The sequence below is a fragment of the Benincasa hispida genome, chromosome 4 (genome assembly GCF_009727055.1).
Source record: "Benincasa hispida cultivar B227 chromosome 4, ASM972705v1, whole genome shotgun sequence".
Taxonomy (NCBI): Eukaryota; Viridiplantae; Streptophyta; class Magnoliopsida; order Cucurbitales; family Cucurbitaceae; genus Benincasa; species Benincasa hispida.
This window is the reverse complement of record NC_052352.1, coordinates 56,541,234-56,568,531: the sequence shown is the minus strand read 5'-3', so window position 1 is coordinate 56,568,531 and position 27,298 is coordinate 56,541,234. Positions and strand designations below refer to the sequence as shown.

Here is a 27,298-nt window from a genome sequence, read left to right as displayed (position 1 = left end):
CTTGCATCTTCAAGGACTTCAGTCTTCAAGCATGGTCAGCTTTAGGATTCAAAGAGTCTTCTGATCGTAGAGAAATCCCTTTAAGCTCTCTGGAATGCAGAATTTCTGACCCCTCCAAATGAGGAGAGTTTCTCTATTTTTAGAGTTCACATATGGGCTTGGGCTTGGCTCTTGGGTTTGAGGAGACTGAATCTTCAGCTTGTAGGTAGTGAAGATACAATTAGTTTGTTGAAAATCTCTAATCTTCAAAGCTTCAAATAGTTCAGATCTTAAAAATTTGAGAACTTCAGTCTTCGAAGCTTGAGAAGCTTCGGTCTTCAACACTTGAGAGCTTGAGTCTTGGATCTTGAGATCTTAAATTTTCAGAGTTTTAATGTCTTTTGATCTTCAGAGCTTTAGTGTTTTATGATCTTCAGAGCTTTAATAATTCTTCTGATCTTTAGAGCTTTAGTGTCTTCTGATCTTCAAAACTTTGGAGGAGTTATGTTCTTTAGATTCTTGGAGCTTCAGACTTCAGATCTTCAGAGGGCTTTTGCCTTCAATTCCTCTCCCCAAATGAAGAGATAATGCCTCTATTTATAGAGGTTTCTCATGGGCCTTACATGAGCTTGGGCGTAATTACTTTACTGGGCCATAATTTTTCCAATAGGCTCAGGCTTTCATTGATGATGTGGCAACTTGTGATTCGCCGAAATTTCTCATTCAACAAGCTACAAAGGAGACTTCATGGACCTGTAGCTTGAAGCTCCAATGGTACTTGAATAATTTAAACTTCTTTAATTAAATTATTCAATATCCATTAACTGTCGGGTACTCCACTAAAGATCGACAACTCAATCTTCGCACTACAGATATATTTCTGTGTCCATTAGATATAACCAGCAACAGTGTGATGACCCTTCACAAATTGCTCGTAAGTACAGTTGGGCCAAAATTACCGTTTCGCCCATGTAGTTACATCTAACTTCTTAAGTACCATTGATCCCTCTAATGAACAATAAGTCATAGTTCAATTATGATCAAACCCTTCTCGGGCCATGAGAGGGTGTGGCGCCACATTGTTCAAGCCCTAGAATCAGCCTTTAAGGGAGTAATTTATCTATTTACCCTGACATCGGGGAATGAGCGAATTTCCTCTTATGTAGTTGTGTTCCCAGCTCCCCAATTAGACGAATCCCCAAAATGGTAGGCTTATTAAGTCGGTGATTTGGCTACTCTCACCCATACAAATCAAAGAACCATCTTCATAGGCAAGAGTTCACAACTAACTCAGGATTCAGGTCATGTCACCTATTTTCATCCTAGTGAAATGTAATTCTCAATTATGAACAGGGTTATATAATAAGACTAGTCATTTCATGGTCTGGTCTTCTACAAACTCTCTTGTATAGAATACTCCCACTCACATGTCTTCACATGAATAATTAGGATCAGATCATTTGTAGCATTTTACAATAATTATAACATCTACAAAGTGGGTCGTATTCGTAGTGTCACTAGGATAAGGTATCCAGCCTTATCCATCTACTATAGACCATTTAGGTTATCACTTAAACTTGATCCACCTATATGTCTTTACATGCATGTTTAAGTTACAGATAATAATCTTCTATGTTAGTTTATTGGTTTATGGGTTTAATGCTCTAAATGTCAAATAAAACATCTTATATTTTATTAAATAAATAAAATATTTGTACAATATAATTACAAACTACAAGACCCTGTGAGATTTAGGGCATCAACCTCAACAAAGTTGGGTTCTATGTCTGGGCATCTGATGCAGTTTTTTTAACTCTGAATAATATGCTTTTATGATTACTATTTTTGTTTTGAAACTTTTTTTTCAATAATTCTACCCATCTTTGTTTGAATAAAATATGGATTGTAATTTTTTTCTTTTAATTTTTAAAACTTTTATTTCTTTCTTTCTTTCTTTCTTTTTTTTTTTTTTTTTTTTTTTTTTTTTTTTTTTTTTTTTTTTTTTTTTTTTTTGCAATGAAAAACAATTAACCCATTACATTTCTTGTAAAAATATGGTTAAATAAAATGAGAAACTAAAGAAAATCAAAACTTTTGATTCTAGATTAATTTTTCTCCATGAATTTCATTATCTTCTTCTTTTTCTTCTTCTTCCTATTGTTGCTCTATATTTTTATTATGTCATGAATTTTTTAATTAAATCTACCCCATAATCGTAACAACCAATGGAATGTCACCATATTTCCTCAACAGTTTCACTTTCATTTCCTCTAAATTTGGAGAATCATCAGAGAAAAATCTCTATCTTTCACTAATTCTTCCTAGAAAATGTTCCAAGAAAAAAATTTTCATTTTATGGTTTTTTTTTTATATATATGTTGCATAATTTTCAACTACATACATACTTTTCGTCTAAATATTATTAACACTCATTTGATATGTGAACTCATTACGTATAAATATTGCACTTAATGTAGACAATATAATATTTTTTATATAATCAACAACCCTACAACATACTATAATAGTCATGAGTCTTATAGTAGTTGAAAGTGGTTGCCAAAGTTGATTATCGAAGATGATTTTTGCTGGAGTTTGTAGTCGGAGGTGGTTGTCGAAGACTGAAGTTAGTCGCATGAAGGTGTATTGGAGTTGACTGTCAAAGTTTGTCATCGAAGGTGGTTTTCGAATCCCGAAGTTGGTCGGACAAAAGTAGTCGTCGAAATTAATCATCGAAGATGATTTTCGTTGGAGATTGTAGTCGAAGGTGACTATCGGAGCCCGAAGTTAGTCACATAAAGATGGTATTAAAGTTGATTGTCAGAGTTTGTTGTTGAATGTGGTTGTCGAAGTCCTGAGTTGGTTGTCGGAGTTGCTTGCTCAAAGGTGATCATCGAAGGCGATTTTCATCAGAGTTTGTAGTCGGAGATGGTTGTCGGAGCATACGAAGGTGGTTGTCAGAGTTGGTCATCGGAGTTTGTTGTCAAAGGCAATTGGTAATCTGAGTTGGTAGCGCAAAGGTGGTAGTCGGAGTTAGGTTACCGGAGATGGTTGTCGAAGGCCAGGATTGGTTGTCGGAGTTAGTCGCACGAAGGTTGTCCTCTCAGAGTTGATCGCTAGAGCTGTCATCAAAGGTGATTGTTGGAGTCCGGATTTCGTTGCCGAAATTTTCATCGAAGGTAGTTGTCGAAACTCAGAATTGTCATTGGAGGTGGTTGTCGGAATCCGGAGTTAGTTCTTAGAGTGTGACAATAGGCAATGGATGAAGCCATTGAAAACATGGGAAGAAGGAAGAGTTGAAATGAGTTGGGGTGAATTGATAAAATATACCAACTCAACTCCACCGACATTTAAAGTTGGTGGACCAAACAATGAGTTGGTATATTATATCAACTCAACTCATGTTGGTGAGCTAAATACCCATCACAGAGATCATGAAGAAAAGTTCGATTACTATTAACTTATAAAATAATTTGACTTAAAAACCGTCTGTCAATATGATTTCGAGACAGATTTAAAATAAAAATGAACACCAAATACAGCACTGTGATCTCTTATCATCTTCAACTGTTACTCTGTACAACAAATCCAATATATATAATATAATATGACATTAAATATGCCACCCCAAAACTGTGAGAAAATTGATGAAATCCCTTCAATGAAATATAAGCCTATGTCCACTATACAATCAAACTCTACTTTTTATATCAACTGTAATCTAACAATGCAAACTTTACATTCAAACCAATCTTACCACCCTCAGTTACCAACTTAGCAGCCGTTACTAGCCAATGTCCGGGAGCATCGTGTGGCCCCCTTACCACCTCAGCTGTATCCACATATTTGAGAAGCTTTTTTGATCGAACTGGGACTGGTGGTGCCTCACCATAGACACCAGAGTTCAGAGCACCTGGGACCTGCTTCTTTTTATCACCAGCAGCTCGCTGTGTGAACGTGAATGTCGTGCTTAAATTCATGAGGAAAGTCGACTTTCGAGAAGTTTCACGAGCAGCAGCCCACTCAGTTCTTCGAATGGTGCAATTGGGCAAGTGAGTGAACTGCAGGCGGAGATGAAGTATTGTCTTAGGCCATTTCCCTTTGCTGATGAGCTGAGCTCCCGTTACAATGTAAACACCATCTCCATCTTGCTGCAACCAGTTGGGATCATGCCTGACGACTGAAGTGCACACATTTGAATAGCTTTTCCATTTAATAGGTTCTAGGAATTGGCTATTGGAGTCACTGTCATCGGAACCTAGCCACCGGCTTCGACTTGATACATTAGATGTGCCCATCAATCTAGCCATGACTTTGGGAAGGCTGGTCAGATGCTGTACATGTAAAGCCAACCAATTGGATTTCTTCCCTTCTAAATACAGGCGAAGGCCAACTAACGGTTTTGTACTACTTGTGACCTGAAAGGAAAATTTAAATACCAAAACAAGGTCAATAGTGAATGAGAATCAGATAGCATATGCTGCTTAATCCAGAGAAATGCAAGAAACAGGCTTATTTTACATTGTTATGCAAACCGAATGTTATTCCTCTGGTAAAGATGAATTTTAATAAACAAGGTGTTCTCTACGCAAGGAATTACCCAAATGTTAAAAAAACTAACAGATTTTCTTTCTTTATTTTCTCCCAGAACTGTGCTTGAATGGAAACTCGGAAATATTAATATTTTTGTAAATGATAAAGTCAATATTTAAGAAAGAACAATATAATTCATTCTTAAAAATAAAAAATAAAAAAATAAAATAAAAAATAAAAAAGAAAGAAAGAAAGGAAGGAAGAAAAGGTGTCCACAATAGCACATTAAATAAGAAAAAACCTATATCTAAACACGTTATAACTCGAAGTTCGATCTAAGAACAATTCTCATGCGTATAAGATTTTGAAATCATTTTTGTGGAAATATGCTGGAACATTTTATGGTGTTCCCATATTACCAACCAAAATGTATGCTAAGAACAAATCAGAAGTTTCTAATTAATTAAGTTCTTGTTTGGAGATCATGCAGCTTTTGTAGAATACAAATAGAAAAAAATTGAATACCTGGGTGGGGGTGATGTACGTCCTAGGACTCATAAAAGTGAACTGCAGGGTGGGACAAGTAGCCTTTTTCCTCTGATGCCCAAGAGGCAACTCACAGAAGTTTGGTGCCCATTGTGTTGGAATTTGGAACTCCAAGAAGTATTGCAAGTCCCCCAAAGAAGGTTTATCTATAATGGTAGAAGCAATTCAGCAGATCTATACTGATGAATATTACTAGATTAACAAAGAACTTTAATCTCATTATTAAGAATTGAAGTTCAGGGTTGGGAACAGTAATACTATTTTGAGAGAAAAAGACCAGGAGGATCAACTAATGAACCAACATAATTACTCAGCTCAGAGAAGTCAATAAGTGCATCTAGGAGTGTACAACTTCTAGGATTATTCGTTACATCCCATTCGACTAGATAAATATGCTCAATTTACATCAGAAAAGTCTGGTAAAAATTCTACCTACAATTTTGCACCATTTGTTTGACGTTAAGATAGATACATGCTAAAAGGCTATTTTTCCAGAAACAATACAACACAGCAAGGAGTTCAACCGGAAAGGAAACAGGGAAAAATGTAAAGTGAAACAAGAGTTAATACTACAACAAGCATGAAATTGCTTACAGCGTAAGTACAAGTTTATTGCATGGCTAAGATAACCACTGCCTGCAACCCCAGTAAGAAGTGAAGTAATAGGTACAAATCTGAATAAGATAACTTCTGGTTTTGAGCTAACAGTCTGGAGCCAGCTAGTATGACTATGCAGGAAGGGATCCCCTCCTCTCTTGGAGCAAATTAAGGTGATTCCCTGTTACGTTCCGAGTAAATATGAGACAATTACAGGCTGAAACATTTTTCAGAACAAGCTCAGATTTTTCATTCTCGACTTACATCCTTGCTTGATGTTTCTGAAATACTGGTCAACTGTATAGAACTTGACTGCAAAATTCGTGTGAATAGTTCTGGAACCTACAAGAGAAGACTATATTCAATTATTCATTGAAGGATTACTTTTTCGATCATACTTCCTCTTTGTTTCAGGAAAGGAATTGAACAAATTTTTGTGTCCTGATATACCTTTCCATCTCTTTTCCTCTGCAGAGTAGAAGGACTTCTTTTATCGGAAAACAAAATGTCTCCAAGATCCTCCAAATGTCTACGAAGCTCAGCAGGAGGTATTGGCGAGGAAGGTCTCTGCCGTACTGAAATTAAATCTTGACCTCCAATAGCCGTTCCTACTATTATATGTGTTCCATACGTCTGTATGAACCTGCCTACTATTCATTAGTGTTAAAAAATATGAAACTCAAAAAAGAAACTGCTGAGCATCATATTATAGGAGTGCATAGCAATGACCATAAAACTCAAGTAAACGTTGAATAAAGCCATTTGAAATATCCTTTGCCTTTAATCGGTGCCAATTAGACAGTTTCTATAATCATCTAACTTCTCAGGTCTAAAATTGGACAACTAATGTTCCCTTCCTCACATTGTACATTCTTTTCTTTTAAATACAAATCTACTTATCCAGCCACAAACATTGGTACTTGGTATCATTTATCAACCAACTTTATATCATTATAATAGAAGAAAAAACACCTTCAAAACTGTGCACAACAATGAACACTAACTATGTATGTGTAAAACTACAAGGAAACAGAAGGAAGTGAAGTTATGCCGAGTATTGTGAGTTTCATTAAAGACGTAACAACTTATTTTGCTAAATCTGTCATTAATTACTGAAGTATCATCCATCACATCATAAACTTAGCAAGTATTAACAACTACAATTACCTTTATGATTTTTTATTTCGAGTTATGTCAATAAAAGAAGATTATTAGCAAATAAAAAATCCACCAAGAATTGTGAAGTTGAACAGAAACTTAACACGAAAAGACAAGGCAAGCACTGTATCTAGAAAGTACCTGGACAAAGATGCTGGATCCCAATTAGATGGAACAGCTTTCTTCACTTCGTCTTGCAATACAAGGGGAGAGGCCGTTAAATGCAAATAGTATAGTGCGATAAAATAACCATCAAAAGCAAGATAATTGGCATCAGCAGCATCATGAAACCAGTCTCCACTCAAATCAAACATAGAGTTAAAATAGCCCGAAGGAACTTTTCCTTGGATGGAAGATTTCTGATTCAATGTCTCAGACATCTGCATAGAAAACAACCAAACATATGAACTTTTAGTTTTTAGAGTTGCACTGTGAAAACAGTCCAATTTATCCAGAATATGCGTCAGATGTTAGTTCCTTTTTCTCTTTTTCTTTTCATGGACCACTTCATGAAGTAAAGAAAAAAAACAAACTTCTCATTGATTATTGAAAGCTTTCAACGATGTTCAAAGTTATAAACGTTCTCAAAAAAGAAAGACATTTCACCCACATTTACGAGGACCCTTACAAATAATAATAATAATAATAATAGATTATAGAGTAAAATAAATAATAAAAGAATAAATTTAAAAAATAATTAAAAAAAATCCCCAAATTGGTAAACCTTGAAAGATGAGATTAGAAAGAAGTCCACAAATTACAACTATGGAATAGTTGCAAAAGGCTTCCAACTTGCACACCAAGAAGCAGCCAAAGAACTACAAATTATTTTTTTAGATGTTAGTTAGGCGGTAGTTTTGGATGTTACTTATGAGTGAAGTATAGTATACATGTATTCCCTCTTATCCAAAAAAGAAAGAGAAAAGGTATACATGTTTTCCCAAGATGTTGGTATTATATACTTTTTGAGTTTTGCCAATATCTAAGAATCGGAATTCAAGTTGAGAGACCTTCAAAACAATATAAGTTTGCATAAATTTACATCTGGAGTAACCAAATAGTAAAGTCCATAAGCTATCATTGGTATTTCGTAACCACTAACCATTTACTGGGGTTTAATTATTGTTGACATTCAATGAGCAATCTTTTGAAATAGTGCATCCATGCTTACAAAAATTTACAGCCCGGACATACGCACGAGACAAAGGAAACGATGTGACGTAATTCAAACTCTAATAATTTACTGTGTAGCTTCTGTAGATGTTGTCAAATCGATTATATAATTAACCAACAAAAATTCTTCGAAAGATTGGTTTGATGAACATCAGTTAAACTCGCGACTTTGTTCAATGTTTTGGTAGCCCCACCTCTTCAAGGGAAACAGAATAAGTAAATAGATAAAAAGCAACTTCATGCTACATACGCCTACTTACTGAGTTTTGAGAAAATTCAAATTTCATCCGTGAATCAAATTCAACCCAACTTTTGATTTCCACCGAATTGAACTTCAAACGTAATCCACGAGATTAAATTAAAGAAACTATTCACAGAGTGATCATGAGAAGAGAAAAGAGATGGAAAAAAGGTGGAGAACCTGATTGAACTGAAGAACATCGGATTTGAAGCGAATTCGATCTCCTTTATCACAACGAATATCCTGAGAAACTCCCCGAACGACAGCTCCATCGGGAAACACCATATCCCTTTTGTTTACATCGTCGACCACCACCAACCTCCGTCCTCCGACACCATTTCCCTTCACAAATTTCAACCTAAAATCATTCGTCAGATCAAACCCTCGCCCCAAACAATCCAAAGCTCGAACCTCAACAGACTTCTCCGGCGAGAGCATCGCGGAACGTCCAACAGCAAGGTCGGCGAAGGATGATGATGATCAACAAAGAATCGGAGAAACCACGCAAATGGAATAAGATTCAAAAAGGTCAGAGAAGGAAGAAGAAGAAGAAGTAGAAGTAGTAGGTACAGATCTAAAATTTTGACCTGCCTCCAAATTTGACCAGATAAAATAGGAATCATGGTAGACTGACAACAGACCAAATACGAATTGAAAAATAATGAAAAACATTTTTCGGATTCAGAAACTTGTCGGTCTCAAATTCGAAGTGAAATTGAGGAAAAGAAGAAAAATTCAAAGGTAAAATTGGTGAATACGACGGAGCGACCCCACGTGGTTTGACTCTCCGGCGGAAAGGACGGCGGAAGGTCCACCGTGAAGTCAAATTGTCCATTTGATTACCAAACCTAAAATACCAACTACCACCTCCCTTTCAATGTCAAATTTCAACCTTTAGTTGCCCTAAAAATTATTCTTTTCAAATCCAAATTCAAAATGCATACCAAAAACCACAAACAGAAGGGTCTTCAAATAATCCAACAATCTAAATGATCTTAACTACTAAATCTAAAATGTAAGAGTTTAGTTGGATTAGTTTTGTTTTTATGTCGAGTTAAATTTTTTCTATTTTTTGTTGGATTGATTGGGTCGTGGATTGACTATAAAAAAATTTTAGGTTGATCTAACCCAACCTGAATTATTTATATATTTTTTGTTGGATTGATTGGGTCGTGGATTGTTGGATTGATTGGATCATGTGTTGTATATAAATTTACATATTCTTAACTAAAAAGGAAAAAGAAAATATAACCCGACAACCCAACTCCAATTTTAAGGGTTGGGTTGGGTTTGAGGTTGTCAATCCAGCCAACTCGAATTTTCATATAGATCAAAAAAACCCCTCAACCTAATCCAACACATACTATGTACACCCCTAAGTTCAACTTTTGTGGTTGAATTTTACTAAACTTCTCATCAATTGCTCATGATCGTGATTTTAAAATTTTAAACTTTAAAGTAGATTAACTTTTGTTGCACATTGGTGCCCTTTGAATTTTGAATTGAGATTTTATAGTCCTTTTTAGTCAACTTTGTTAATCCAGTTTAACTTATTTATCTTTGTAGATAAGACACCAACTCTCATTTTAAAGATTTATTCAATAACTCGTTTTAACGTTATGACTCAATGTTGTGAGTTGAGCATAATTTAATTAGTAACGAATTATACTTTTAACTAAAAATAAAAAGATTTGAGTTAGATTCAAGTCTCTATCTCACCTAATAAATTTAAAACAACAATAAATAATGATGTCTAGAGTCCGACCCTAGTGAATAAAAGTTGGGAAAAGAAAAAAGAACATCATTTATTACTTGTCAAATTAAAAAATGGATAGATTTAGCATAACTTAAGAGACAAAGAATGGGAAGAAGTAGATAGTTACATGGTTTAAAATGTATAGTAGCGTTTGTACTTTCAAGTTTATTCTATTTTGGTTATTAAACTTTTAAAATGACTGTTTGGTTATTGTGTTTTTAAATTTGTTCTATTTTGATCTTTAAACTTTCAAAATGTATACTTTAGTTTATAAACTTTTAAAAGGGGATCTTTTGGTTCTTGCTATATTTTACTGTCTTAAATTTGTTTTGTCCTATGTTTGTTAAAATTAGTACACATACTCTAATTTGTTAAAATTAAAATAAATGTGAGAATGGCAAAAAATAGTCACTTTTTAAAGTGCAATGACTAAAATAGACATTGTAAAAGTTCGATTATCAAAGTGGAACAATCTTAAAAATTCGAGAACTAAAGTCCCGTTTGATAATTTTTTTTAATAAAAAAAGTATGTTTGTTTTCTCCTAATTTACTATGATTGCTTTCTCCAAAACTGATAGTATGTATATTATATTTCTTGAAGAAATTCTTTAATTTTTAGTCAAATTCTAAAACCAAAAATAAAATTTTGAAAAAATATGTTTTAATTTTTTCAAATTTTGGCTTGGTTATTTAAAATACTAGTGAAAAGTTAATAACAAAACAAATAAACTAAAGAAACAAGTAGTGTTTATAAACTTAATTTCTAAAAATCAAAAATCAAAAATCAAATAATATCAAATGGAACCTAAACTAGACATGCATTTTGAAAGTTAGTCCAAAATAGAATAAACTTGAAAAGTTAAGAGATTAAAATAAAACCTAAATCATATACAAAATAAGTTTTGGTAATTCTAATTTGAACTGGCCATGTTTACCTCGAGTGAATGGTATAAATCAATCTCAATGTGGTTAGTGGACCCCATCTAATTACCTTTGTTTTTGTTTACACGTCCATTCGTAATCGCAATTAAATGTGGGATCCACTGTACCATTTGTAATCAAATCTTGTAAACTAATTTAGCTCAGGAAGATCCTCAATTCAATTGTGTTTGGTTATGCAGTGGGACCAATTTTATACGAATACTTTTTGCTGAATTTCCATATTTTGCCCTAAAAAATCATAAGATATGGATTTATAGATGCATCCATTGGTAGCGATTGTAGCTGTTTTAACAATTTTATAACCACATTCACTCGTATGCTTATCAATCTGTCAATTCTAATTGTGTAGTCGATAACGATAATAATATTGATGGTTTTATTGATTTGTGTTTGTTTGATTGATACAAAAGTTTATTTTTGAATTATTTTTTAACCACATTTGTGCTCACACTTATCGATCTACCGTTATCATGGTCCGTCGATATAGCACACCTGGAGAAAAATATGGTGGTTCGCTTAAGACTTCAATCACTTGTTCGTTGCATGCATATGTTATTACCAGTTCCTTCATATTAGATATTCTAAAGACAACCCCACAAACTAGACATAAATCAACATAAAAGAACAGTAAACAATCAAACTGGAATTTCATTTTCATAAAAAGATCAAAATGTACAAAATGATTAGATCATACAAAATCATGGGGTCGAGGTTCAATATTCACCACACCAAATATATATATATATACACATACAAACCCCCTCCCCCTAGAACCCATCCTACTCAGAGTCACTGGATATGACCACTTGTGTAAGTAAGTTCACGTCTGATTCGATGATCGGTACTTTGGGATCATCTTTCTGTTCTGATCCAAAACTACTTGATTCATTTGGAGTAACAAGAGGTAGAAAATCAGTGTTGCTTCAGGTCCAAATCTAAATGTTAATCGAGTGTATGGGATCATTTTCAAATTTTGATTTGGGGTCAAGTCGTTGTGAAATGATGAGGTTTATCATATGTAGTGGATTCAGGGTCATTTGAGGTAACGAGTTCATCAATGAGTGGGAGTTTCGACTGTGCACAAGTATTGATACAAGGTTGGAGAGAAGGTTGTATTTATGGATCAAAATCTTAAACAGAACGTGGGAGACTGGTCTGATTATCGAACTGACAAACATTTTGAACGGGGGTCTCATGACTAGTAGGTATTAAGATTACCTTTGAGATTGAGTCAATAAAATATGATATCGAACTCATGAAGCCGAACATATTTGTGTTCATCACATCATTCAGTTTATTGTTCATTTCCTCCTGCCTATCACTAACAACAGCCAGGTGCTACTTTGCAGCACTTAAGTCGTTATCGTCAGATGTAGACGTCGATGGTACCCACCTTTCGGAGCGCTACTGCATACCTGTACTACTTACTGGCATGGGTGAAGAAGCGGTACCGATGTTATAGTGTATCATCTGTGGAATGGTCCTGCACATATGCATCATCTGCATGATGTTCTTAAAGGAATGGAATTCCTAAAGTGGAAACGATTAATCGCCTTTTGCACAATTGTGTTATAGGAAATATATTACAAAATAATAAATTGAATACAGTTAAGCATGCTTTAAACTGAAGATTACGAGGAAGAAGAGCAACAAGCCTTTGTAGAAATTCTTTTTCAAATCTTCTCCGGGTCTTGAATGAAAACAACACAATCAAACAAACCACGTTCTTAAAGCTCCAAGCAAGACACGACCATCAATATTCATTGCTATTCTCTTTAGAACAAGGAAGGTTTGTGGGAATTTTTCTTTGTGAAAGTAAGAAAGGGAAAGAAAACACTTTTAGAAAACATGGTCAGTTCGTGTTTTTTCAACTAGCGTAATTTTAAGAGGTATAATTATAAAGCAGTATTCCAAGAGGTATAATTCTAAAGCTAATAGCTTTTCAAATTCTAATGTTTGGAACAATGATGGTTTTGTAAATAGGAGTGAAGCAAAAAGGAAGTTGGTGGCTGCTAAAAGAGCTGAGGCTGAGAGCTCCAATATTAAAAAGAATGAAGCTTCAAAGGAGGTGAAGGAGAAGTCTAGTTCTATTAGATGTTGGAAGTGCAAGAGGTTTGGACACACGAGCAAGGAATGTGTCAACAAAAAGGTCATGGTGATGGGAAATGGAATACTAGATTCAGAAGATGAATGTGATGAATAAGATGCACAACTAAAGGAAGAATTCAAAGCATATGATGAGGAGTGCATTGAAGAAGGTAACTCCATATCCTTATTTGTAAGAAGAGTACTTAATGTGCAAATCAAGGAGGAAAAAGTTGAAGATCAAAGAGAGAACTTGTTTCACACAAGATGCTTAATTGAGGGAACTCCATGTAGCTTGGTGATTGATAGTGGAAGTTGCACAAATGTAGTAAGTAGTTTTCTTGTAAAAGGACTCCAACTCACTACTCATCCACATCCAAAACCATATAAACTTCAATGGTTGACAAAAGAAGGAGAATTGAAGGTAAACTCCCAAGTTCTTATTTCTTTTACTTTGGGAAGATATAATGATGAGGTCCTTTGCAATGTAGTACTTATGCATGCGGGTGATATGTTATTGGACCGACCTTGGTAATATGATAGAGAAGTCTCATATGATGGATTGTTGAGCAAGTACACATTTACTTTGAATGGGAAGAATTTTACTTTGCTTCCATTGTCTCCATATGAAGTACAATGTGATCAGATGAAATTAGAAAAGAAAAGTTAAGAATTGGAGGATCAAGAGAGGAGAGAAGAAAGTAAGTTAAAAGAGAAGAGCGAAAAAAGAGAGAAAAGTGAGGAGTAAAAGGTGAGTGAAAATCAAGAGAGAAAAAAGAGTGATTTTGAGAGAAAAAGAAAGAAAATGTGTTTGGTTATGAGAAAAGAGAAAGTGAGGAATATATTTTCATTCGAAACATCAAACTTTGTACTTATGTTAAAGGAATGTATTTAGTAGTTAAACCTAACTCTAATGATGGTTTGCCTAGTGCTTTTAAATCTCTTTTGTAGGAATTTAATGACATGTTTCCACATGAAGATGTACTTACGGGTGTACCTCCTTTAAGAGGGATTGAGCACAAAATTGACTTCGTACCCAAGGCAAATCTTTCAAATATGGTGGCCTATAGGACTAATCCAATCGAGGCCAGGGAAATTCAAAGGCAAGAACTCCTGGATAAAGGTTATGTTCGGGAGAGCATGAGTCCTTGTTCAGTTCCAGTGATTTTAGTACCCAAGAAAGCTGGAACATGGAGGATGTGTGTTGATTGTCGAGCCATCAATAAAATAACGGTAAAGTATGAACATTCTATTCCTAAAATGGATGACATTAGATGAATTACATGGTGCAAATCTCTTTTCAAAAATTGATCCTAAAAGTGGTTACCATCAAATTTGAATGCATGTGGGAGACGAGTGGAAAATGGTTTTCAAAATAAAATTTTGTCTTTATGAGTGGCTTGTTATGCCATTGGTCTTACTAGTGTACCAAGTACTTTTACGAGACTAATGAATCATGTTTTGAGAGAATACATTGGAAAATTTGTTGTTGTATACTTTGATGATATTCTTGCTTACTCTAAAAATTTGAATGAACATATTTTGCATGTCAAGACAATTTTACTTAAACTTAGAGAAGAAAAACTTTATGCCAACTTCAAAAGGTGCAGTTTTTGTCTAGACCAAGTCGATTTCTTAGGATTCATTCTTGGAAAAGATGAGGTGAAAGTTAATGAAGAAAAGGTCTAGGCTATTCAAGAGTAGCCAACACTCACCAATGCAACCAAGATGAGATCTTTTCATGGTTTGGCTAGTTTTTATAGTAGGTTTACTAATGATTTCAGTAGCATAGTCTCACCATTGAATGAACTTGTTAAAAAGAATGTGAAATTTGAATGGAAAGAAAAGCAAGAAAATGAATTCAAGGAATTGAAAAATAAATTGACTAATGAACCTTGTCTTGCTTTACCTAACCTTGGTAAATCTCTTGAGATTGAATGTCATACAAGTGGGATAGAGATTGGAGCTATTTTTTGAAGGAGTATATCAGCATGTAGCAGAAGCAACAAAGATCAATAAGTATTCTAATTTATTAATTTTGGCTACAACTAAAGCCTCACAAAATAATAAAAGGGTTTGAAGAAATACTTTTGTAGAACCTTTATAATCTCGATTCTCAGCTGCAAACTTCTCTAAATCTGGCGGTGGACCACCTTAAGATCTTTCTCACTATTTTCTTGGAGCTTTAGATTGAGTTGTGGGACTCAAAATAAGCTTGAATGAAGAGAACTTGTAGAAGACCTCACTGCAATAATCTACTTGAAGAACAACTTCTTTAAACCGAATTTTTCAGCAAAAACTCAATTAATGCATGCTCCAATTTCACTCCAATCTTCTTTATTTATTGCAGGACTCTTATGCAAAGAAGATGGTTGCATGAGATGCAGCTCATGCTCGGAGATTTGAAGCTTGAAAGAAGTGGATGTTGAGAGAGCTACTTCATGATAGTGTAGAAATCCCATTTCTCATATTTGTGTATTTTCCAATTTTTCCAATGTCAAATTGATTTTAAAAAAATTAATTTGAAAAATGAAAAATTTATTAATTTTACAAAATTAATTTCATAAATTAATTTTCTAATAAAATTAATAAATAATTAATTCTAATTAATTTAATATCAAATATTAAATTTATTTTATACAAATTCCACCTTCATGAAATTAATATTTAAATTGTTTACATCTCCCCATAAATTCCACCTTCAGATTTCTCCCCGTAAACCTCTCTCAAATTGTTTACATCTCTCTTCCTCCTCTTTGATGATACTGTATATCTACTAAGTTTTGTATATTTTTGCTTGTATTCGGCCACTATCATGGAGCCTTGTACAAGTATTAAAAATTTATTTCGTTTTGCATCCCAAAATGACTGGGGATAAAACTTCTCATGGAAAGCATTTCTAAATTCTTCCCAAGTAAGTTCGACTCTCGACCTTCTTCTATTCTCTAGCATCCTCCACCAATCCTCTGCTCTTTTTTGAAATAAGAAGGTGGCTAATGTCACCTTCCGGTCATCAAGGAACCTTATCACCTTGAAACACTTTTCAATCAAAACCAATTAAGCCTATGCATCGACTGGATTTGTGGTTCCCTCGAAGGTTGTAGCATCTAATGCCTTCAACCGTTCGATTCCATAACGTTTTTCTGGATCTGTTGACCCTGTTCCTAATCCCTCAGTTAGACACTGAGCGAACCTTGTGAGGAATCACTCTTTCTCCTCACCTCTTACCTATGGGTGAGTTGACCAACTCTTGCTTCCTTCTATCATCTTGGAGGTAGCATCATGAGTCCCTTCTGCTAATTTCTTGTGACGTTTGCCACTTCTACGAGGCATTTTTTCCTATAATATATCACACATTAAACATACTATAGTACTACCCTGTTTCTATTACTGAACCCAATTTCCCAAAATCTTATGCTTTGTTACCAAATTGCCACTCATCTCATAGCATAGCTTCTTTCTTTCACTCATAGCTAGAGGTATGCACTCAACTAGTGTACTTGGGCTTCCTTGGTGGGCTTCCTTGGTGTAACTCTTTCCCAAGGGGTTGTCTTGTGCTTCCATCTTGCTCCTCATAGCCCCAACATGGAATCTACAAAGTCCTCTATGCGTCCAACCTTCCTTTTCTTTGTTCTTCCTTGGTAGTCTTCTTCTCAAAATATAGCTTTCTTCTTCACTCTCAAAGGCATAGCTATGTATCTTCTTTGCCTCAAGCATGCATCCATCTATGTGCCTACATGGCTATTTATGCGTCCAACACCCCATCTATGCATTCAACACTCCATTCTTTAGGTTTTCCTCCACTTGTAGTGTCTTATGTTATTCATCACTTAAACCAAAATCTCTCCCTTGAATACCCTATGCGCCTATCATGCTTCCCTATGCACCCATCATACTTCCACTACATAGTCTCCTTTGTTCGTAGCTTAGCGCATCATGCTTCCACTACATAGTCTCCTTTGTTTGTAGCTTAGCGCCCAAGACTCATAGCATAATCTCATAGCATAGCTTCCAACATCCTGTAAACATCCATAGTTTGTCCAAAATCTCCCCTTGGATGCACCAACTATGCGTTCAACATACGCTACTATGACTTACTATGCTATTACTGTTGGGGTTGGTGTCCTAATTCTCTCGGAGTCTCGTTGTTTGTAATTATACACATTATTTATGAATAAAATAAGTGTGTATTTCATGATATTTACTCATATCCAATAAACAAAGCTCCATGGTTATTGTATATAGACTTAAGCATGTATATGAGATATACAAGTGGATCATGCCTTAAGTGATAACCTAAATAGGTCTGAAGTATAAGGATTAAGGAGGGATTTCTAATCCTGGTGACACTACAGATACGACCCGCTTTGTAGAAGTTTGCAAGTATTGTAAACCACTACAGATGGTAGATCCTGACCATTCATGTTGAGACATGCGAGCGGGGTTGTCCTATACAAAGAGTTGTATAAGACCGAACCACGAGATGATTAATCTCTGTATATAATACTGTTGATACTAGAGACTTATATCTCACCTAAACGACCATAAGTAACATGACCTCAATCCTGAGTGTTTTGGGAACTCTTGACTTTGAAGGCGGTCCTTTGATTAGTATGGGTGAGAGTGGCCAGATTGCCAACTCAACATGCTTACCTTTTTGGGGACTTGTCTGATTTGGGAGCTGGGAACTCAGTTACACAAGATGGAATTCATTCCTTCCCCGAAGTAGGGGTAAGTAGAAAGATTGCTCCCTTAAAGGCTTATTCCGAGGCTTGAACATAGTGGCCACGGCTTCTCTTTGGAAGAGAGGACTCAGTCATAGTAAGACCATGACTTATGTTCATTAGAGGGATCAACGGTACTTAAGGAGTTAGATGTAACTACAGAGGCATAACGATTATTGGCCGAGCTGTACTTACGAGCAATCTGTGAAGGGTTGAGGCACTGTTGCTTGGTTAAGATGGACACATAATATATCTGTAATAAGGAGAGTTCAGCTGTCGGTCTTTAGTGGAGTGCCTGACAGTTAACGGATGGTGGATCCCATGACAAAAGAGTTTAGTTAATTACTTACGTACCATTGGAGCTTTGAGATACATGTCCATAAGGTCCTCTTGGTAGCTCAATGGATTCAAGTTGAGGATCAGTACTTGGTGTTGATTTGAAATTCAAATTGACAAGAGGTAATTCGAATTATATATGATATGATTGGTATAGTGTATGAGATACATCTGGTGGAGGATTAATGTAAATGAGATTTACATTAAGTGCCATGAAATAGAAAAAGAGCTATGGTTTGTATGTTTCATGAGATGAAATATTAAAACTATAGGTTATAAATATATTATGGTAAGTTGGTTATCAATAATAATATTGATTATTGGATAATTATCTCTTTTTCTCTAATAACCAATTGAATGGGAGGTTATTGGTGGTTTCATAGTAACCATGAGATAAAAGGAAAAATATTTTCCTAATTTTAGGAATATTGATTTAAGAATTCCAATCTCGAAAAGTTCTCACAGAAAGGTTGTCCATTAAATCAGATTTACTAAACAACAGCTTGGAGAGACTAGACGATCGTGGGGTGTTTCTACACGATAGACACTCAGCTAGCCGATGAGCTAAACGATCGCATAGCTTTAGCTAGACGATCGCATAACTTTTGTTAAATGATTAGGCATCGTCCTATATGATAGGCTTTAACATCTTCCACTTGCTCAACTGTTTACACGATTGTTCTCCTCCAGTCTCATTCTTTAACCAAGTCCACACAAATCCCACACTCTGGATTCTCACACCAAGAATACCAAGGTAATATTTTTTGTGGTGTCATACTCAACTCGACACAGTCGAGGTTCTGTAGAGGTTGTTCGTGGTGTTCAGAGTATTCTTGACCTTGGTGATCGTTTTGTTCGAGTTCACTGTGATCGTGCAATGTAACGGTCGTGGTGTACGAGCGCTCAAGTGTTCCAGTGTTGCTGATTGTTTGAGCATTCGTGATCAAGGGTCTTGAAGATGAGTCTTCAAAGGTATGTCAATTCTTCCCTTGATCGTTTAGTAAAGCATATTGTAATTTCTGTTTTGCGCATAACCCATAGTTTCCGTTTGTGACTGTAATTGTGTATGTTCATATATGATTGAAATTTGGAAAGATCCTTCCACTGCTCATGGAAATCATCATGTTCCTATTTCCTTCAGGTCGTTCTAATCATTTAAATTTCAGAAGAAGTACACAAAATGATGAGCACAAAGGAAAATCTCCACAAGATAAAAGTTCAAAGAGTGTTAAAAATAAATGCTTCTGATGCAGAATGACTGGGCATTAGTCACGTAACTATTATACGTCAAAATACTTAGTTTACCTCTATCAAGCCTCCCCGAAGGAAAAAGAGAGAAATGTGGAAGCAAATTTTGCATACTAGGATAATGACATATTTTACCCATCCCATATGACAAATTTGGATGTGGCAGACTTCTTTGAATCTTCCAAATGACCAAGCAACAGATATGTTGAGGCACTGTTCCATATGACATATTTTACCCATCATTATAGATCCTAAATGACCCAATCTGAAGAGAAGATTGGCACAGTTGGTGGCATATATTTCTTTTAACTTTGGAAATATCTAAACTTAATGTTGTTGTTTTCTTTTATCTATCTTCATTTTTTTTAGTAACTTTTGTATATTTTAAGTGTTGTTTTTCTTATTGTAATTATTTTCTTTTAATGAAGAAATCTGGATCATTTTCATATGTTGGGTGATTAAAAAATGAATAAAGAAGATCTATGTCTGACAGACAGTGCAACTACACATACAATACTTACAAATAAAAAATATTTTTTCAAACTGACAATGTTGGAATCAAAAGTCAATACGATACCAGGTTCTACAAATTTGGTCGAAGGTTTTAAAAAAGCAAATATTATTTTGCCTAGAGGAACAAAATTTACAATTGATAATGTATTGTTCTCTAGTCAATCAAAGAGAAATCTTCTAAGTTTTAAAGATATACGTTGTAATGGTTATCATATTGAGACTGATAGTAAGAATAATGTGGAATATTTATATATCATATTCACTGTCTCAAATGAAAAATGTATATTGGAAGAGTTGTCTGCTTTATCTTCTGGATTATATTATATTCATATACAAGTAATTGAAACATATGCCATAACAAACCTGAAGTTCATGAATCCAGACATATTTACAATTTGGCATGACCGATTGGGTCATTTAGAATCTATAATGATGAGGAGAATTATTGAGAATTCAAATGGACATCCATTGAAGAGCCAAAAGATTCTTCAATCATAGAATTATCATGTGATGCTTGCTCTCAAGGAAAAATGATAATTAGACCATCACCAGCTAGATTGGGGACTGAATGACCTATATTTTTAGAACGAATTCATGGTGATATATGTGGACCTATTAACCTACCAAGTGGACCATTTAGATATTTTATGGTATTAATAGATGCATCCAGTAGATGGTCACACATGTGCTTATTATCAAGTTGAAATCTTGCATTTGCAAGATTACTTGCTCAAATAATTAAGTTAAGAGCATAATTTCCTGATTATACAATTAAGACCATTCATCTTGATAATGTTGGTGAATTTACATCCCAAGCTTTTGATAATTATTATATGTCAACTGGGATAAGTGTTGAACATCCTTAGCTCATGTTCATACACAAAATGATTTAGCAAAATCATTCATAAAATGTTTGCAATTAATTGCAAGACCATTACTTATAAGAGCTAAGTTTCCTTCATCTGTATGAGGACATGCTATTTTTCATGCAACGTCACTTGTACTCATTAGGCCAGTAGCTTATAGTACTCACCATTACAATTAGCTTATGGTCATGAGCCAAATATTTTCCATTTGAGATTTTTTGGGTGTGTAGTATATGTTCCAATTCCTCCACCACAACGCACTAAGATGAATCCTCAAAGGAGGTTAGGAATATGTGTTGGATATGATTCCCCATCAATTATTAAATATCTTGATCCCTAATGGGTGATGTATTTACTACACGATTTGCTGATTTTCATTTTAATGAGACAAATTTTCCAACATTAGGGGGAGAAATTAAGAAATTAGAAAAAAAAATTACATAGAATGCATCGTTATTGTCTCATTTAGATCCCTGTACAGATCAATGTGAACTTGAAGTTCATAAAATAATTCATTTACAAAATATAGCAAATCAATTACCAAATGCATTTATTGATGTAAAGAAAGTAACTAAGTTACATGTACCAGCTGCAAATGTTCCATAAAAAATTGATATCCCAACACAACAAGTTGTCGCTAATGAGTCTGGAATACTCCGGAAGCAGTAGACCAGTGGGTTTCAAAGATAAGAATCCTCGAAAATGAAAAAATAATTAATAGTAAAAAAGACTTGGTTGAGGATGTAAATACCCATGAAGAAATCCTCGACATGACTTTAATGAGGGAAGTGAAATACCTAAAGATAATAATGAGATTTTATAAACTATGTCATGACAGGAAAAAGATGAAATCGAACTAATGTAGTTATTGACAACTTTTTTGTGTATAATGTTGCTATTGATATTATATCTGAAAATGAGGATCCTAAACCAAGATTTGTTGAAGAATGTTGATATGGAAAAGATTGGATTCAGTGGAAAGAAGCAATCGAGGTAGAATTAAACTCACTTCCAAAACAGCAGGTCTTAGGACCAGTAGTCCGAACACTAGAAGGTGTCAAACCTAAAAAGCAAGATTAGTTGTACAAGGTTTTTTACAAAGACTTGGTATTGATTATGAGGAGACATATTCTCCAGTGGTTGATGCAATTACACTAAGATATTTAATCGGCTTGACTGTATATAAAAGTCTAGATATGCATCTTATGGATGTAATCACAACATATTTATATGGATCTCTTGATTTTATATTTACATGAGAATCCCATAAGGATTTAAGGTACTTGAAACATATACATCAAATTCCTGGGAATGGTATTCAATAAAGTTACAGAGATCACTATATGGATTGAAAAAATCAAGACAGATGTGGCACAATCGCCTGAGTGGATATTTATTGAAAGAAGGATATCAAAATAATCCAATATGTTCATGTATTTTTATAAAAAAATCACAATCATGATTTGCTATTATAACTGTATATATTGATGACTTGAATATAATTGGAACTCCTGAAAAGTTTTCAAAGGCAATAGAATATCTTAAGAAAGAATTTGAGATGAAAGATCTCGGAAAAATAAAATTTTGTCTTGGTTTGTAAATTGAGCATTTAGTAGATTGAATATTTATTAATCAGTCAACTTATACAGAAATTTTTTTTAAATGATTTTATATGAAAAAAGCACAGCTATTAAATATTCCAAGGGAAGTCTGTTCATTGGATATAAAAAAGATATATTTCGACCTCGAGAAGTTAATGAAGAATTTCTTGATCTTGAAGTACCATATCGTAGTGCAATTGGTGCACTTATGTATCTTGCTAATAATACAAGACCAAATATTGGATTTTCAGTAACTTTATTAGCTAGATATAATTCTTCTCCTACAAAAAGATATTGGAACGAAATTAAGCATATATTCTGTTATCTCCGAGGAACAATCGATATGGGTTTGTTTTATTCAAATAAATCAAATTTTGATCTAGTTGGTTATGCAAATTCTGGATATTTATCTGATCCACACAAAGCTAGATTTCAAACAGGTTATCTATTCACAAGTGGATGAACTACTATATCATGGCGATCGGTGAAACAGACCATAACGGTCACTTCCTTAAATCATGTTGAAATTCTTGCAATTCACAAGGCTAGTCGAGAATGTGTATGACTAAGGTCAATGACTCAGGACATTCGTGAAATGTGTGGCTTGTCTTCTAATAAAAATCTTCCAACAATGTTATACGAAGATTACACAGCTTGCATAGCCCAAATCAAAGGAAGATATATTAAAGGAGATAGAACAAAGCATATTTTACTAAAGCTTTTTTACACTCATGATCTTGAAGAAAATGACGACATCTCTATATAACAAATTTGTTCGAAAGATAACCTGACAGGCTTATTTACGAAGGCATTACCAACCGCAACTTTGAAAAATTGGTGCACAACATTGGAATGCAGCGACTCAGAGATCTTGAATGGATGTTTTCATGAAAGAGAGTAAATATATTGTATTCTTTGAATAGTATGTATTATATGAAATATGTACTCTTTTTCCTTCACTAGGTTTTTTTCCCATTGGGTTTTTCCTAATAAGGTTTTAATGAGACATATTTCATATATATATGTGGACATCTAAGGGGGGTGTTATAAATATCATAAAAATAGATGCCCAATACTTAGTGTCCTAAAAGCTATGACTCATTTTTCATATTGTCCATGTGCCTTGTAATAATTATTTGGTATCCATATAAGTCCACATCCTACTTGTCACTTTGCCTATAAATAGTAGCATTTAGTGGATCTTAAGATAACACACATTGGTGAGAAATCTATTTCAAAATTCCATTAACTTCTATTTTATTCAATTTTATAATTTTAGTTATTTTATGATTTTAGTTATTTTATGTATTTATTATTATTATATAAATAATTATTATATTATATTTTTCCATATCCGTGTTCCCGTTGTGCTCCCCAATTCATAACATTTTGGACCTTTTTCGTTTTCATATTATATTATATTGTTTTTGTTTTTATTTATTATTTACTTAACTTTGCTATATTTGATCTTGAATTATAAACTCTCCAATATTAGATTTATATATTATTTTAATTCTCAATTTTAAAATGTTAAAATTTGCAGAGTAATATAGTTGCATTAGATGCAAGCCAAGATCATTTAAGACAATCACTCAAGTGAAAGATGACATCGCCGACTAAATTTGGGCAACATTTGAAAGATAAATACAAATTTGTTTTATATTTGTGCATCGAAACTTATTTGTATTAATTGATATAAACTTTTGATATTTTTTTTATGTTTAATGTATGACATCTTTTTTTCAATATATATTATATTATTACAAACCATGAGAAACAATAAATAATTATCAAATAAGTTTTTTTTTTTTTTTTTTTAAGAAACAAGAAACAAGAATGGTTTTCAAAACCATATTTCTATTTCTAGTTTTTTTAAAAAATAAGAAGCGGGAAATGGGAACAAGAAACAAGAAACGAGAAACGGGAAATGAGAACATTATCAAACGGGCCCTAAATTTTAATTTGTTAAATATATATATTTAAATAGAGATGAAAAGGTTTTTTTTTTTTTTTTTTTTTTTTTTTTTTTTTTTTTTAAATCTTCTATATTCATGTATCAAATAAAAATTTTCAAAGACAAATTAAAATCAAAATCAAATCTTTGAAGACTCGCTTTTGGAACCTCAAACAACCAAAAATATATATATAAAAATTAAATTAAATTTTTTTCAAAGGACTAAAAGTGGAAGTTTTGAACTTCAGAACTAAATATTAAAGACTAAGTAAATTCTAAAGACTAAAATGTGTAATTTACTAAATTTACATTGTATGAACTATCTGTCCAAAAAATTGTAATAAATAATTAAATTGCTAAAGAAAAGTATATTATTATGGTTGGTTAAAAGGCAAGGATGAAAATATCTCGATATATTGACAATATATCTACGATATATTCGTAAAATCACATATCCATTAGATATATTGGGAGTAAGATCTTTTTTCTCCAAATTTTATGATATATAGTCAATATTAGTGATATATCTTGGATATATCTTTTTGGGCTAATATCTTTTGCAACTCAATAAAATCGTGGATATTTTGTGGATATTTCATCTACATATCGTCCGATTACCTCTACATATCTTTTTTTTTTTTCTTTTTCAAATATCAAGCATTTTCATTGTACTACTTTTTCTAATTTTAAATTTTTTTGAATTTTCAATCCAAAACTTTCATTTTCAAAGAAAATAAATTTGAAAAAAAACCCACAAAAAAGACTTAAACCATGGCCATAATGTTGGTGGAGTAGGAATTAGCCCCTTCATTGGAGAATCTCAATTTACACGTGTCACTCATGACTATAGAGTTGGTGGACTAGGAATTGGAGCAATAGGAAAACCTTTCTTTCGTAGAACTATATATGATGATGCTCATATTGATGTTGAGTCACTTGTTTCAAAAATAAAGGGAATGATTCAGACGGTCAATATGGACATGGTTAATATGTTTATAACAATAGTAATTGTGGCTATTCTCATAGTAACTATGGTCATTCAAATGATTACGGTTCCGTGGTTATAATGACAAGTTTAAGGCTTCAACCTATACACGGGAATAACTTCCTCGTGAAAGTGATGAACACTTAGACTCAATCTTTATGTTATTTACATTCTTCAGGTCATCCTCATTTGAATTTAACATAGTTTGTTCTAAAATATCCTCCTATTGGTAGCATTGGAGTTGATGTTGAGACTCATGGAAGACATAATTCCAGTTATGCTAGAAATTTTTAACATACAATGACTTGGTAATGTCATTATTAAATGAATTATGGTAATGTTGGGCTAGTACCTATTAGCTCATCTTTTTATTATTAAATCTTATAATTGAACTTCATTTTGTATGACCTAGGCTTTATTAATAAAATAGTCAGTTCATATAATTATTTGATCTTCATTATTAAGCATTATTCAATTACCAAACATATTTGGCTTCTAATTATTGATCGATATGCTTAAAGTCATAGTTTATTACTTAAAAAAGTTTGTTCTAAACTACTACTACTATTACTAATAATAATAAATAAATAAATAAAAGTTTTGAAAAATTTTCTATTATATGTAAATAGTTTCAGTTTCACTTATTTTTCTTTTTTTTTTTTTTTAACATCCCCCGATAGTAAATATATTTAAAAAGAAAAACATTTATTGAATTGTTATTTTTAAAGGCTTCTTGTAGATTTGACAAAATAAGTTTTAAAAATTAGACCCACAACCCAGACTTATTATTTTTACAAAAAATAGCAAAAAACAAGCCCAACCCACTTGATACACTTGATACACCTAATATTCTTGATACCCTTGATACACTTGATACACTACTAATATATATTTGATACAATACACACTTGATACATTTGATATATTATTGATACACGGTTGAAAATGACTAGTTATTTAAGTATTTTAAAAAAATCATAAAAATGATTTTATTGAAAAATACGTTTTCTCTAGTTCTTCCAAACACGGCAGAATTGTCAAAATGAGGATACTAAATTGAGTGTTAGTGAGCTTTAAGTTGAATCTCCCCAACCTAGTGTACATTTGTACTTAAAAATGAAATAAACAACATCATTTAAAAAGAAAAAGATTACAAAAGGATAAAAAATGTAGCAAATACAAAAATTAAAGTGAGTAATTACTCGTATTGTTACAAACAAAAGATGTAAAAAGTATACAAATCAGTGGAAAAAATACACAACTATTATACTTTAATTATGGTATATTAGTCCACCGATATACTAGAAAACGTGGATTTATTAGCAAAATTGGAATACGGAAAAATGAAATTTTAAATTTATTATAATTTTTCACATATTGACGGTACGCCATCATTATATATTTTGGATTTACCGCATAAGGAGAGTTGCATGGAATATATATGTGTAACCATACCACACCTAATCATTATTGTCCTTAAATTTTAAAATATGGAATTGAATTTTTAAAGTTATGTAAAAGATGTCATACTTAATTGACGTATGGAATATGTGATTTATTTTTACACAATTGGGATTGCACGTTGGTATTTAAAAAAATTGTACAAAGGGTCAAATATGTTTAACAAACTTTTACTAATACAAATTGAAATTTATAATCATTTTTATCACATCAAATCTAAAATAGATTAGTTTCTTTCAAAGAAAAGAAAAAAAACTAAAATAAATTAGTTTAGGTCCAGTTTGATAATCATTTTATTTTTTGTTTTTGTTTTTGAAAATTAAGCTTATAGTTACTACTTTCACCTCCAAATTTCTTTCTTTATTATCTACTTTTCAACAATTATTTAAAAAACCATGCCAATTTTTTAGAACGGAAAAAAATTATTTTTGTTTTTGGAATTTGACTAAGAATTCAACCATTGTGCTTAAGAAAGATGCAAATCATGGTAAGAAAAGGAGATGATAGACTTAATTTACAAAAAAAAAACAAAAAACAAAAAATAAAAACAAAATGGTCACCAAATAGAGACTTGTTTGGCAAAAGGTTGACCTAACTACT

The 27,298-nt window shown here is 33.1% G+C and overlaps 1 protein-coding gene across 1 annotated transcript; it reads right to left on the bottom strand.

Moving 5' to 3' along the window:
- Window positions 1-3,477: 3,477 nt before the first annotated feature.
- On the bottom strand, window positions 3,478-9,056 carry LOC120075922 (MACPF domain-containing protein At4g24290-like). The gene is given in 8 exon segments (XM_039029671.1): window positions 3,478-4,397; window positions 5,038-5,204; window positions 5,653-5,836; window positions 5,920-5,997; window positions 6,106-6,298; window positions 6,955-7,193; window positions 8,408-8,703; window positions 8,706-9,056. Coding segments are annotated over 8 exon segments (2,010 nt in total). The 5' UTR covers window positions 8,851-9,056; the 3' UTR covers window positions 3,478-3,689.
- Window positions 9,057-27,298: the final 18,242 nt, after the last annotated feature.